Below are 12,583 nucleotides of genomic sequence, written 5' to 3' on the forward strand. Positions count from 1 at the left end.
TGGCACAGGAGATCTGTTTCACCCAGGCCGAGACCTGCCTAGGCCTGTGCAGCACGTGCACCTGCAATGTTTTAAAAGGGAGATCTGACTACGACAAATCTGCTCTTCACTCTAGTGGGAATCATTGGCTGAAGTTGCCAAGCCTCATCACTTGACTGTAGAAATAGACCGTGACTTTGCGCCTGCTTTCTGGGCTGGCCCTGAATAAAAAGGCAGGACAACAAAATAATTTTACCCCCAGAGTAAACCCCTTGACTTGTTTGTTCTTCCAAGCAGGGTCCCTTGCAGAAGGTTTGGATCCAGCACGGGGGAGGAGAGAAGGGGTTCTGCCCAGAAGCAAATCTGTGTCCCCAGAGCAGGGCACACCTGCCAGCCCCTGCACTGCTGCCACCAGCACAATCTCCTGCCCTGTTGCACACCCCAGCCAAGGCACTGGGTAGCAGCAGCACATCCACCCACGCACCTGGCCAGCTGTGTCTAGTATCTCCATGGAAACCACTTCATCATCAATGGTAGCTTGGTGACGGTATGTCGACTCTAAAATAAGAACACACGTTGGGAAACGTATTAAAAGCACGTAATTTTCTTTTTTTTTTTTTTTTTTTATCTTCCTCACAGATCTCCCAGCACAAAAGCAGACACGTGACGTGCAGTTTGACTAAATTTTCTTTGCTGGAGCCCTTCCAGCTATCCTGGAGCACACTCAAGTCCTCTTTTCTAAAACAGCAGCACTTACCTCTCTTTACTTCCCCATGGGTTAGACCTGCAAAAGCCTGGAGGATGCTGCAGTCTGCACCCAGCAAAGGACAGTTTGCTGTGGTACAGAGCTCTGCAAAGCTGTATCCCATTTTTCTTGTTTGCTCCCAGGAAAGGCTGCTACCTTTGGAAGACAATACCACAACTCTCAAGGTATCCAGCTCAACAGAGAGTCACTGCATAGCTTGCTGATCAAAACCAGTATGGTTGCACATCAAGGAACCCAACAACTAAGCTCAGGCCTTATACTGTGAAAAAATTACAGACCAGTTAGGTATGTTAGGAATGCGTGTTTTAAACATGCTGAAATCATCACATTCCCCTCTTCTAGCAAGGGATCAAGCAGTGATTTCCCTGTTTATGATTTATAAGGGTAACCAGTGGGCATTAAGCATTTATACCATGGAAAAACAGAAATCAACAACCCTATTTACTGTCCCAGGTTTTGGAACCAAGCAACTAATCAGAAAGCTAATGACAAAGCAGATTGGTTTATCTTAATAAGCTGATAAGCTAAATTTGATAGCATTTGACCTAAAATGTGGAAAACTATCTGTGCTAACATTCAGATTTATTACTGTTGCTAGCACACAGATGTCCTATATCAAAAGACAAATATGTATGCTGTAAAAGTCTGGCCAGTGACTATGAATGCTTTGCATTGTCAGAGACACAACTCTTTCATTTGGTGCAAATCTCTTTGATAGGAACAAAGGATATTTTTTTAGGAAACACATGTCTTTAACTTGAACATCTGCAAGGGCTGGTGTTTTGTGAATGCCTGTTCTCATTATTCCTTTAATAATGTCACCTCCTCACAACCAGGAATGTTTCAGTGCTGTCTGTGCTGCAAACAGCCTCTTCCCAAACCAAAAATTCACTCCCTCCCTGTGCCACCTTAATAGCTTTAACAGCCCAGCTGTCTCTAATAGGGACAAATGGTCAATTTACTTGGCCAGATGGCAAGCAAGCTTGCTGGAGGGTTTGAGGTCATGAAGATTGGCTTTCTTAAAGGCTGTAAATACCCGTTCTGGATGGTATCTCCAGGCTGTTGAAGGCCTTGGAGTCTCCCTTTGTGATCAGAGTGAGGTATGTCAAAGTCCCTTGGTGGAATGTCTAATCTGTGCCTTCCACACACCCTCTTGGCTGCAGCAATTTCCCTCAGGGAATGCAGAAAGAGCAGGAAACTCTGGTTTGGTGTTAGAGCTGCACCTTCAATGAGTTATTTCAGTGTTTAGTGCCGGGTTGGGATTCCCTGTGTAGTACTCCAAGCTCAAGGTTATTTAGGAACTTCTGCTCTGTTTCTTTGGGGGAGGGTGCTGTGCAGGAGTAAGCAGTGTGATTTTACTTACTCTGAGTAAGCAGTGATTTTAGCTCCTTACTTGCTAGGGCTTTGCAGTGCTCATGTGCCTTCAACCATCTGGCCCTGCCTGACAAGTGGCTGCTGAGAATTTTTCCACAGAACCTGAGAAAGTGCTCACCCAGCCATGACTGCAGGATATCTGTGAAATGTCCTCAGGAGACATTTCATATCTGTGAAATGTCCTCAGGAGGCAGGAGGGGGTAGGCTATCCCATGAAATTTACAATAATATAATAAAAAAATAATTTATAATAATAATATAATATATAATAATAAAAATATAAAATCCTTGAGATTTGTTCTCCCTATGAAATGGGAGAATAAATCTCAAGGAATAGACTTTTGCTCACCGTGCAAAAGCAGCATGAATCTTAAATGACACTTAACTTCTCAAAATAGGACTCTGGCAGCACTTTATGTTGCAAGTTTAACTTGCTTTGGCTGCTCATGTTGGAATGGAATTTGATCTTGGATGAGTAGCACCGATTTAGGTTAGATTCGTGTAAATAAATCTTCCTAAATGTGTGTCTGCTCCTGTGCTCTGGAATGTGTGGTAGCTGGGTGAATTTTAATGAGGAGTGTAAAACAGCTGGAGGTTGAAAGCATTTTTGGTGCAATCACAGACATGGCTTCTCCTTCAAGGGAACAGAAAAATCTGAAGAATCTGGTTGTCTTGTAAATTATGAGCCCTGAAGATGTGAGTTCCAGCCTGCTCATATTGATCCCATGGTACATCACAAAACATTGCCAATTTTCCCTGTGGCACTGCCTTTTTTTTCTTTGTTTTTTTTTGGGGTGGTGTCTTTTTATTTTTTGGGTTTTTTTTTTGTTTTTTTGTTTTTTGGGTTTTTTTTTTGTTTTGTTTTGAGACATGCAGTCAGAGAATAACTACAGGGCTTGAGATAACTGCAGGAGCCCTGACTGAAACAAGCCACAGACAACACAGGTGCCTGTGTCTCAGCTGAGCACCCTTGACTCCTATTGGAATTGATGAAATAAAATAGGTGCTGCTGGATATAGCTTGCCTGAGCTCTCTCCTGGAATAAACTGCACCTCAAAAGTACTGGGAAATCCAAAACTGGTCAGGTGAATCCAGGCTGTAAAAGTCTTATGCTTGCATCATCAGGGTTAAGTAGAAAAAAACAATGTGCAGCACTCTACCAGCAGCTCCCAAGATGATTTTAGGCAACTTTCTGCACTTCAGACCTGGCTTTGCACCAGGTGTTGCCTTTTATTCTACCTCCAGCTATGTGGCTAAGCCCTCAGAGATGGAACAGACACCAGAGATGTGCTTTGCTCACAACAAACTCAGAGCAGAGTCAGGGAGCTGCTGTGAAGACTGCCTGAATCTGGTAGTGCTGTGGAAATAGATTGATTTATTTGCTCTGCTTCAATATAAAGAAGTAAATCTGACCTGTTCTTGCTGTGCTTCCAGTCATATTCCCAGTAAGAGGCTCAAAGGTGTGATGAGTGTGGCTTTGAAGGCTGATGCCAGATTTCAGAGTGGCTCCTGGTCCTAAAGCTGAAATCCCCCAGCACTCCTGCAGTGCAGAGCACTCTTGGTTCTCATGGTGCCATTGTTTGAAAAATTCAAGTTTATTTCAAATAGATTTAGAGCTGTCAAAAGGCCTGAGAAACATGTTGGAAAATGGCAGCAGTTGGTTTGCTTTTGAGCCACAATAATTCATTAATTAATGAATTAATCAAATTACCACAGCTGCTGAATAATTGTGGAAAAAATTATTTGCAGGGAAAAAACCAGCTTCCCTGGGGGCTCTTGGTGTTGATAAGCATGTTACAAATATCTCTATTCTTCTGAGCAGTATGATTAAAAAAATACAGAAAAAACCCTACTTTTCTAGGGAAAATTTTGAAGCCCATGATCCACAGACTGTCTATGGATGAAATATTCAGTCACAGCTTGATTACATCACATCCTGGCACTATGCTTACTATGACATTTTAAACAGAGTTTTGGCCTATGAGACTTGGCTGGCCATCTCTCAAACCTTTGTTTTGTCCAGGACTATCCTGTTTTTCTGAGTGTATTTGTTCCAGAATACTGTAGTTTGTAGAGAAAAACTGTTATCTGGAAAATAATTTCTAGATTTTTAGTTATATTTGCAGTGATGTAAAAGTTTTTAGTGATGTAAAAAGCTGTTTTCAATACTTATTTATTTTGAACCACCAATATATATTGGAATTTGTCATAGCTCTAGAACATAATATTTGCATGGAGGTGTTTCTTGATTTTAGGAGTAGGTAAATCAGGTGAGATGGAGCAATTATATTTTACAGGCAAACTTAAGCCAGCCTGGTCTCTTGGCTGCTTTTAAGTACAGAGGGACACAACCTCTCTTTCCATACAGTATTTTAGTTGATTTTTTTGGTCAAGAGAGGTTACTAAAACAAGGCCAGATAAAAATGCTTTAAGAAACTTTGGTCTGATGGTGGTTTTCAGCCAGGTGGATCTGAGAAATTCAAGAGATCCCAAGACTTTTTGTGTATTGATTACAGGAAAGTTTTCAGACCAAAAACCTCAGCTAATAGACATGAACTTTAAAATCATTGTTAAAGTCCTGTTGGATGGCAATGTCTAAAAGACTAAAACTCCCCATAATTAGTTCTGTTAACAGAATAAGTGTTCTTGTTTATTGTTTGGGGTGGTTTTGTTGGTACCTCACTACTCATTTACTCCTGCAATCTTTGACACCCATCAGGGCCACCTGTCACGTTTGAGAACAGTGACTTTGACAGCCCATTGGGGGAAAAAAAATAAATTATTATTAACCCTGATGGTGTTCTCCCAACCCTTCCTTGCCCCAGCCCTGGTGAGGTCTGTCCCCCTCTGCATTTCTCTGCTGCTGCAGGAGCTTTTCACATTTTAGAAAGCCCCTGTAAGCTGAGTGTATCCTCCTGACTCAGAATGTCTCTCCTGCCTTCTTCTTTCCTCAACCCCAGCTTTTCACAAAGCACAGTGGAAATCATTTTTCTTTCTTGCCTCTGGCTGTGTTCCCTCTGTTGTTTACCTTACAGGAGGGTTTTTATTTTGCCTCCAGCAGTGGTTTTACAGCAAGCACAGTACCACAGTATAACACAGTACCTTGTGTATTTAGCACATATTTCTAATGCTAATGCAGCATAACCTCATGTGTCTCTCTATTCATTAATATCACAGACCCCCAAATGAGAAAAGTGGGGTTATTTATTAATAATTCCATCAAACAAGATGCCATGAATGGCCATTGCATCATTTTTATCATGTGTAAAAGGAGAAAAACTAGTAAAAATAATGTGACTTTGTGACTGATAATTAGACTTGGACTCTTCAATGTTGTGCTGTCCAAGAGTCAGGAAACAGGGAAGGAAAAGCTCCAGGAGGTTGTACACTCCCCATGGGTGTTGTGTGCTCTTAAAGTGCAGCTGTCAAGCTACACAAACACTCGTGTCAAGCTACAAATTTCAACCCAAACATGGATGAGAGAAGATACTCGTTGGCAGAGATATTTAACCCAGGTCTGGAGCCTCCAGCCCGCTTCACACGCAGCGGGTGCTGCTCCTGGAATTCACGTGGCGATGTGCAAACAGGTTTCTTCTCAAACTTCATTTCTGGCTGCCCTCTCCAAGGACGCCTTTGCCAAAATCAGATTGGTGACTGTGCTGTGGGTGTCCCCAAGGTGGCCAGGTCAAGGCTGGGCACAGAAGGAGCCGGGTGGGAGGCACTGGGGGCACTGTGCTGGCTCAGCTGCTTCCAGCGCCTTTTCCAGCGCTAGGTGAAGCTCTCAGAGGTTTCTGTTCCACGTAAATCAAGGCTGGGTGAGGCACAGCAACCCTATTCACATCCCTGAGTATTAGAGCTCTAATTACAGAGAATTTTAGACTTTCTGTGCTAACAAGCACAGACCCCCAAAGAGAACACTGCATTTGACCTGAGGTCATAAAAAAAAGCTTCCAAAACTGAATGATAAAACTAAGATTATAATGTGTAGTTTGAATAGAAGTGTGTAATATTACATAGTAGAAAACTTTAGAGTTTAAGCTTTTAGAATATAGTAATATATATAAAGCAAAATAGAAGTTTTAGGGCAGTGGCTAGTCACTCCTCTTCACCTATTAATAGGTTTAGGTAGTATTATATAATTAGATTAAAAAGTCCACATTGCAGGCCATGAGTAGTTAGTTATTAAATTAAAAGTAAAAATAATTTAGGTGTAATTTCTTAATTAAACAGTTTATCCATAAAAAGCCTTGTAGAAAGAGAGATAGGGCTCCATTTTTGGTTTGTTAAGTGAAGTGCTGTAGAACTCACAGCTTGTGAAACTATAATATAAACAAAAACTAATAAACATCTGAGTCTGAACAAGAAATACCGTATCACACATTTAATCCCAACCTTAGCAAAAAAAAAAAAAAAAAAACCAAAAAAATCAACCAAAAAAAAAGCCAAAAAACCAAAAACCCATTACCTAAGGAGGCACAGGTTAGTCAGCAGGCAAGAGCCTCTGCACCAGGCAGGATCTGGGGCTGTCCCTGGTCCATGGAGATGGGCAGAAAATATTTGTGGGTGACCTGAGCTGAAGCTTCAGGTGCTGTGGGGACTCATGGGGGAAAGGATGCTCCGTGGAGCACAAGGACACATGTAAAAAAAAACCAGCTACTATAGTGGGGAATATGGAGAACAAATCCAGGAGGAATGAGGCTTGATCAGGTTGCTGCTTAGTGAGAAGTTTGGTTTTTATCATGTTTTCCTATTTTTAATTAAGTGGGAAAGTAGTAGATGGCTAGTGTGTACATAGCCCCAGTAGATATAAAGTTCTCATCTTGGTGTGAGAGGTTCTGTTGCATCCCTGGAATTTCCTCTTTTCAGGTAGAACACATGGGTAATATAAACCTAGTCTAGAGAAAATATTTTTTTCTTGATGTGTTGATATTTTCAATAAATAATATTTTGGCCTCCAAAAAGAAATTGTAGAAAAGTTTTCTTGAAGAGGACTCTAAAAACAATGAAAAATGTCTTTGTTTGATACCTCCTGCTGCATGTAAATTGTTTTTCTGCTGCATGTAAAGAATGGGTTTCTTTTGAGAAGTGAGGTGGTGTTGCTTTTCCTTTCCTATAGGTTCTGTCCTCATTCAGCTTTTGCTGGGCTAGACAAAGAAAATGTGGCAGGTACCTGGAACTGAATTCATCAGGGCATGCTGAAACCAAACCAATGAAGCCAGAGCAGTGCTAACAAGTAGGGAGCAAGCTCAAAGGTTTAAACAGTTATTGGTTGTTTTGGCTTGATGGTTTTTTGGTTTTCATTTAATTTTCTTTCCAGTGTTTGGAAGGGATATTAGTTCTTGGTAGGAAATACGTCCCTGATAAATTTAAGCCTAAATAAATAATATTTTGCTATGCCTTTTTGCCTGATTGCAGCAAGAAGTGTTTGTTGGTGAAGCTGAGTTTCACCTTACTTCTGACAATATAAATGAAAGCTAACCAGTGAGAATTTTCTCACACCCAAAACAAGTAAAACAAAAAGCCTTCTCTCCTGAGAGAGCACAGGCAAACACTGGAAAATTCTGCCCATCTGGGAAACATTTCAGAATGTGATGAGCAACAAAAGTAAGGGCAAAATATTTTGCAGCTGTAGCTACAGCAAGAACAGCCACTGCCATTCCTAAGTTTTGCTGTCTGTTGTGCTACTGTAAAAAAGCAGTATTTTTATTACTGGCATCAGGAATATCTTCATCTTGAGACTCATATGAAAGAAAACAAACCACATTTTCAGATAACTGCTTCCCTTGTTATTGTAAGCATCTTCTGTTGCTGCTCTCAATTACAATTTCATCATTTCAAGACTTTGTTGAGAATTTTAGAAGCCAGAGTTGGTGTTTTAAGGTGCTTTAGGCCATATGAGTCCATTTCCTTAGAAACACCTCAGAGAAACTGGGAATACTTTCACGGCTCATTGGTATAATACATTCAGTATCAATTCCTCGTGCTGAAGAGCACAGTAAAAATGATGCAGCATATTAAAAGTATATCAAGTTAAATAAAGTTTCTGCTGTTTTGATGTAGGAAAGATGTGATCACAGGAAGATGCCTAGGAAGGCAAAACCTAGACAGCCGAGGACTGAATCCCTTAAGCACTGAAGCAGAAGGAATGAGTAATTTTGTCAATAAAAATCCAGGATACGAATAGCTGGGGTCTGGCTTGAGAAGAAGGCTGTTTCCCAGTGATTTATAAAGTGCCTACACATTTGTCGTGGCAGCCCTTCCTCCCAGCCCCAAATGTTGGTTACCATCAGAGCCCGCTCAGGAGCACGTGTGTCACTGCCAGCCTGGGCTTGGACAAGCTGGAGTTGCCAGCAGGGGTGTTGAGCTGAAATATGCAGAAGGAAAAGTTCTGCAAGAGGGTGGCAGAACTCCCTGCTCCTCTGCTCCCTGTAGGAATTGGTTATTTTCCATCAGGAGCTGCTTGCTTTCCTTAAAGGCTGTCAGCCCTTGCACCCAAGGGCTGCAGGGGCCACCAGTTAATGATTTATAAACACCTATAAACACTCTGGGCTGCTCTGTTAGAAGCTCTGTTTGCTGTCTGGGCAGTTTCTCCCTCTGCTGCTGGGTTTTTGTGCTGGAGACAGGCAGTTAAACCTTCAGGAGTGTTAGGGCAAACTTGCTGAGTAAGCCACCAGTCAAGAAAACTAAAAAAAAACAAACCCACAATGCACAATGTTTCTTTAACTTGGGATCTGCAGCGGGGATGGCAAGCCCAGGGATCAGGAGTTTGTATTCACATGGTATTCCACATGTCCAGACAATGTGTTAGCTGAATAAACCAGACAGCAAAGAGAATCCTGGAGAGCTGTATTTGGACCTGAGCTCTTTATCATGGCTTTGGTGGCACAAAGTTGTCCCAAAAAGATAGTTATTTTATCTTCTCTTGCCAGGATATATTGTAATATAGAATAAATTATACTAAATAATATATAATTATTTATATAATATGTATCATTATCTATGTAATATTATAATTGTATAATATTATACAATTATATAATTAATATTGACTATAATATATTATAGATATACACTTATACTGTTTTATTTATTTATATTAAATATAATATATATAGTTTTATTTTTAAAAATAATAATAAATAATTTAAAAAATAATAATAAATACATAATTATATTGGCTTCTACTCTTTAGTGAGTCCTGATTCCCACAGCTAAGCTGTTTCTGGTTCTCAACCATTTTGATGAAATCCAGTTTGGATATATTCCTGATCTATTCCTACTTCGCTGTTTATGCTGTTCATACAGACCTGTATTCATCCAGTGTAGAAAACAAACTCAGGCCAGAGTTATTTGCTAGTTTTGCCATATTATTTATATCCTGTATAGGACCTCCACCCTTTCCTTGTGATTCCTGAATGATACTGTTTTGCTAACAGAACCCCCCCAGCTGCAGATGTAAGAAAAACTGCCCTTCTAATGTAAAAATAATCATCCTTGCAAGAAATTTTCCAGCGGGAAAAGCCTCCTTGCCAGTGTAAATACCTTCACAAAATCGTTTCTGCTGTTCTTGCCACAGTGGTGTCATTTGCAAATCTTGAGCTTGTCTGTAGGAGATTTAGTTTTCTGCTCTGGGAGAATTCAGGGCTCTAAGAGACATTCCTGTCTCCTTCCTTAAGCAATTTTTACAACTTTGTCTCCTATCTTTCTTGCTTTCCTGGTGCCTACACATCTTACCCATGTTTGAGGGTCTTTCATGGGCTGTCTGTATGTGGCATTAGATAGGACTTTATAGAAACACTGTTCAATGTTTTATTCTGCCAGGGGAGAAAAAAGAGTGAACAAAAACCTGTACAGAAATTGTGATATAGTCACAAGAAATACTCTTCAAAAATGTCACTATTAATCTAATCTAATCTAATTCTTACAGTTACTTCTACTCCTTTAAAGTAGTGAAGAGTCTTCTCTCTATCCCTTTCAAACTAAATAAACTTTGCTTTCTGTCTTTCTTTGCCTTCATACACAATCTGTCATGTCCTGCTCTACTGATCATCTGCTGAGACAGAGTTTTCAGAGGATTGCCAAAGTCATATGAAATGTGTGAATAGCTGGAGAAAGACATCTAGGGGCAGTGTGAGAAAGCCAAGACACTTTTAGAAAGGTCAACAAAAATATCATCTCCTTGTTTGCTGATAGAAGTAGATTTTTGTTTCAAATCCAGGCTTTCCTTGGTGTTTCTGTGTGCCTTTGATGGGTGGCTTAAATGTGAGTATCAGTTACTCTAAGGATTTGCAATCCTTCTCTAAGATGAAGGATTTTGGAGGTGAGACACTGAGGCAGAGAGACTGCAGACAACAAATCAGTTACAGAAACAAGAAAATAACTTGGAGCCTGTCTCCTGCGTTTACCTGGGGTTTTATTTGTTTGGGGTTGTTTCCTATATAGCAAAAATTGATGTTTAAGTCCTTGAGCCTCAGGAACCCCCTGATTCTCCCAACTATACATAAAAATGCTAATCCAAAACAAATGATAAAACATAGTTCATAATACTCCCCCTTTTGGTTTTGGGGGGTTTTCTTGTTTTGTTTTGATTTTCTTTCTCCCAGTTCTTGGATACCCCAGCTCTGTTTCTAGTAAAGCAAATTGTTCAGGTTTTGGTGGAACAACAAATGTATTCTCAGATAAATGATGCAAAATTATTTTTAAAAGTGGTCAGTCATAGCAATGATGAATTTTCTTCCTTCAACATTTTATCCAGGAAATTCTCCATGCATGTCATGGCTTTTGGAGAAAGGAAATTTGCAGCTGCCCATGAAGTTCTCTGCAGGCCCTCTATTTGTCTGCTGCTGTGATGGCTCTTTGGGCTTTCTCCTCCTTTTTTTTTGCCTCCCAGGAAAAAATAAATTCAGCAGATTCTGTGATTACTCTGATTCAGCATCTCCAATTTTAAAATCAATTAAATATCAAAGTGAACCACACTATCTCTCCCTCTTTGAGCTCAGCTGAAGGCACCATAAATTCTGGGCACTGCCAGCAGATCCTGGGGGAATTGCTGAGATGCAGACTCAAAAATTGTTATTACAATTTACTGGGACTGGGGAGAGCAGCTATTCCCTGCTGAAATCCCTGCAAATTATGGGGTCAAGCCCTGGGGTCATTAAGGCCCATGAGAGTCCCACATTCATGACAAGAGTGTGACTTCACTGGTCCCTACCCAGGCCAAACATTCTGAGGCTTTCTAACATCACACTGAGGTTGTTGATATGTTTTTCAAGTTTTGTTCTATTTAAAAACATGTAAACATTAATGAATTTTGGTGAAATCCATGTGGGAACTGAATCCCCTTTCTCAGTGTCTATTTAACTAGTTAAAGAAGACTAGTTTAATGCTGAATTCTTTATGTATTTAATATTTTAGAAAACAACTGTATGTATTCTTTAAAATGTGCTGTTCCAGCCCATTTCTGCATAGAGCTCTTTCATCTAATTCTGTTGAAAATGTGAGATATCTGCAATTTTCTCTAAATGAAGATGGATGTGGAAACCCATTCACCTTAATAATGCCAAGTAGGAATTTACCTTGAGGAATTTAACACCTTTTGGAAAAGCAAACAAAATCCCCATGCCAAGATGGTGACAGTGAGTTGCCAGTTAAACAGAAATATTGGAGAAGTCAAGGCTGGTGGTTAACACTCCCCAGAAAATGACCTTTGCTGAGGTTGTTGCCCTTTGGCTGAGAACAGTTAAATAAAAAGCAGAGAGTGAGATGTACTTTTGGTGAAGATGCAGCTGTCCTGCCAGTGGTTGCACAGATCCAACATCTGCACAAAAGTGGCAGAGCTGCAGAGCCCTGACTTCAGCAGCAGCTTTGTTTTCCAAAGCTTGCAGGGCTCAGTGATGTTCCTCCTGCCAGAAAATGTTATTTTGTGGTTGGTAATTTGGCTCCTGGTGGTACAGCATTCCATCCAGGTGCTGCTAAAAATATGGCCCTTCATTTTCTTCTGGCAGGTTAGAATTGTAAGGAATATTTATAAGGTGTGTTTTTTCCCTTCCAGTTAAAATGTGCCACCCTTGAATAAAAAGAGGAATAGTTGGGTTTTTTTTTTAAACACGATGCTTAGTTTAGGTTAATGTTGAATTTCCATCAGGCCTTGAACAGCTTGGTGAAAGCTTTCCTTAAAATAGGAACTGTCTGGGGATTGCTTGCATCAGAGGGCTAATGGGTGGTTGAAAACTTGACATAAGAAATAAACTATAAATTTGATGTTTTTGTCTCAGCCCCAGTGATTTTTGGCAAAAGCTCCCGTTGCTTAGTAGCTGGATGGTTTGCATCTGTTTCACTCCTGTCCTTTTAGAATAACTTGACAAAGCTGCTTATTTCTCCCAGTTGAGGAAATTATCCTCACTGACACAACTTTAATTTTTCATACTGATTGAGCATGATATCCCTCTTTCCACAGAACTGCCA

General features: G+C 40.3%; 1 protein-coding gene across 1 annotated transcript in view; it reads right to left on the minus strand.

The window, feature by feature from the left end:
• The window catches only part of RERG (RAS like estrogen regulated growth inhibitor), a 95,140-nt gene that overhangs the window by 2,111 nt on the left and 80,446 nt on the right, over positions 1–12,583 (minus strand). Inside the window, exon 4 of the mRNA XM_041484454.1 lies at positions 464–537. Coding sequence (XP_041340388.1) covers positions 464–537 — 74 coding nt within the window. The remainder of the gene's footprint in view (positions 1–463; positions 538–12,583) is intronic.

This window comes from Pyrgilauda ruficollis, unplaced genomic scaffold (assembly GCF_017590135.1).
Source record: "Pyrgilauda ruficollis isolate IOZ18807 unplaced genomic scaffold, ASM1759013v1 scaffold66, whole genome shotgun sequence".
Taxonomy (NCBI): domain Eukaryota; kingdom Metazoa; phylum Chordata; class Aves; order Passeriformes; family Passeridae; genus Pyrgilauda; species Pyrgilauda ruficollis.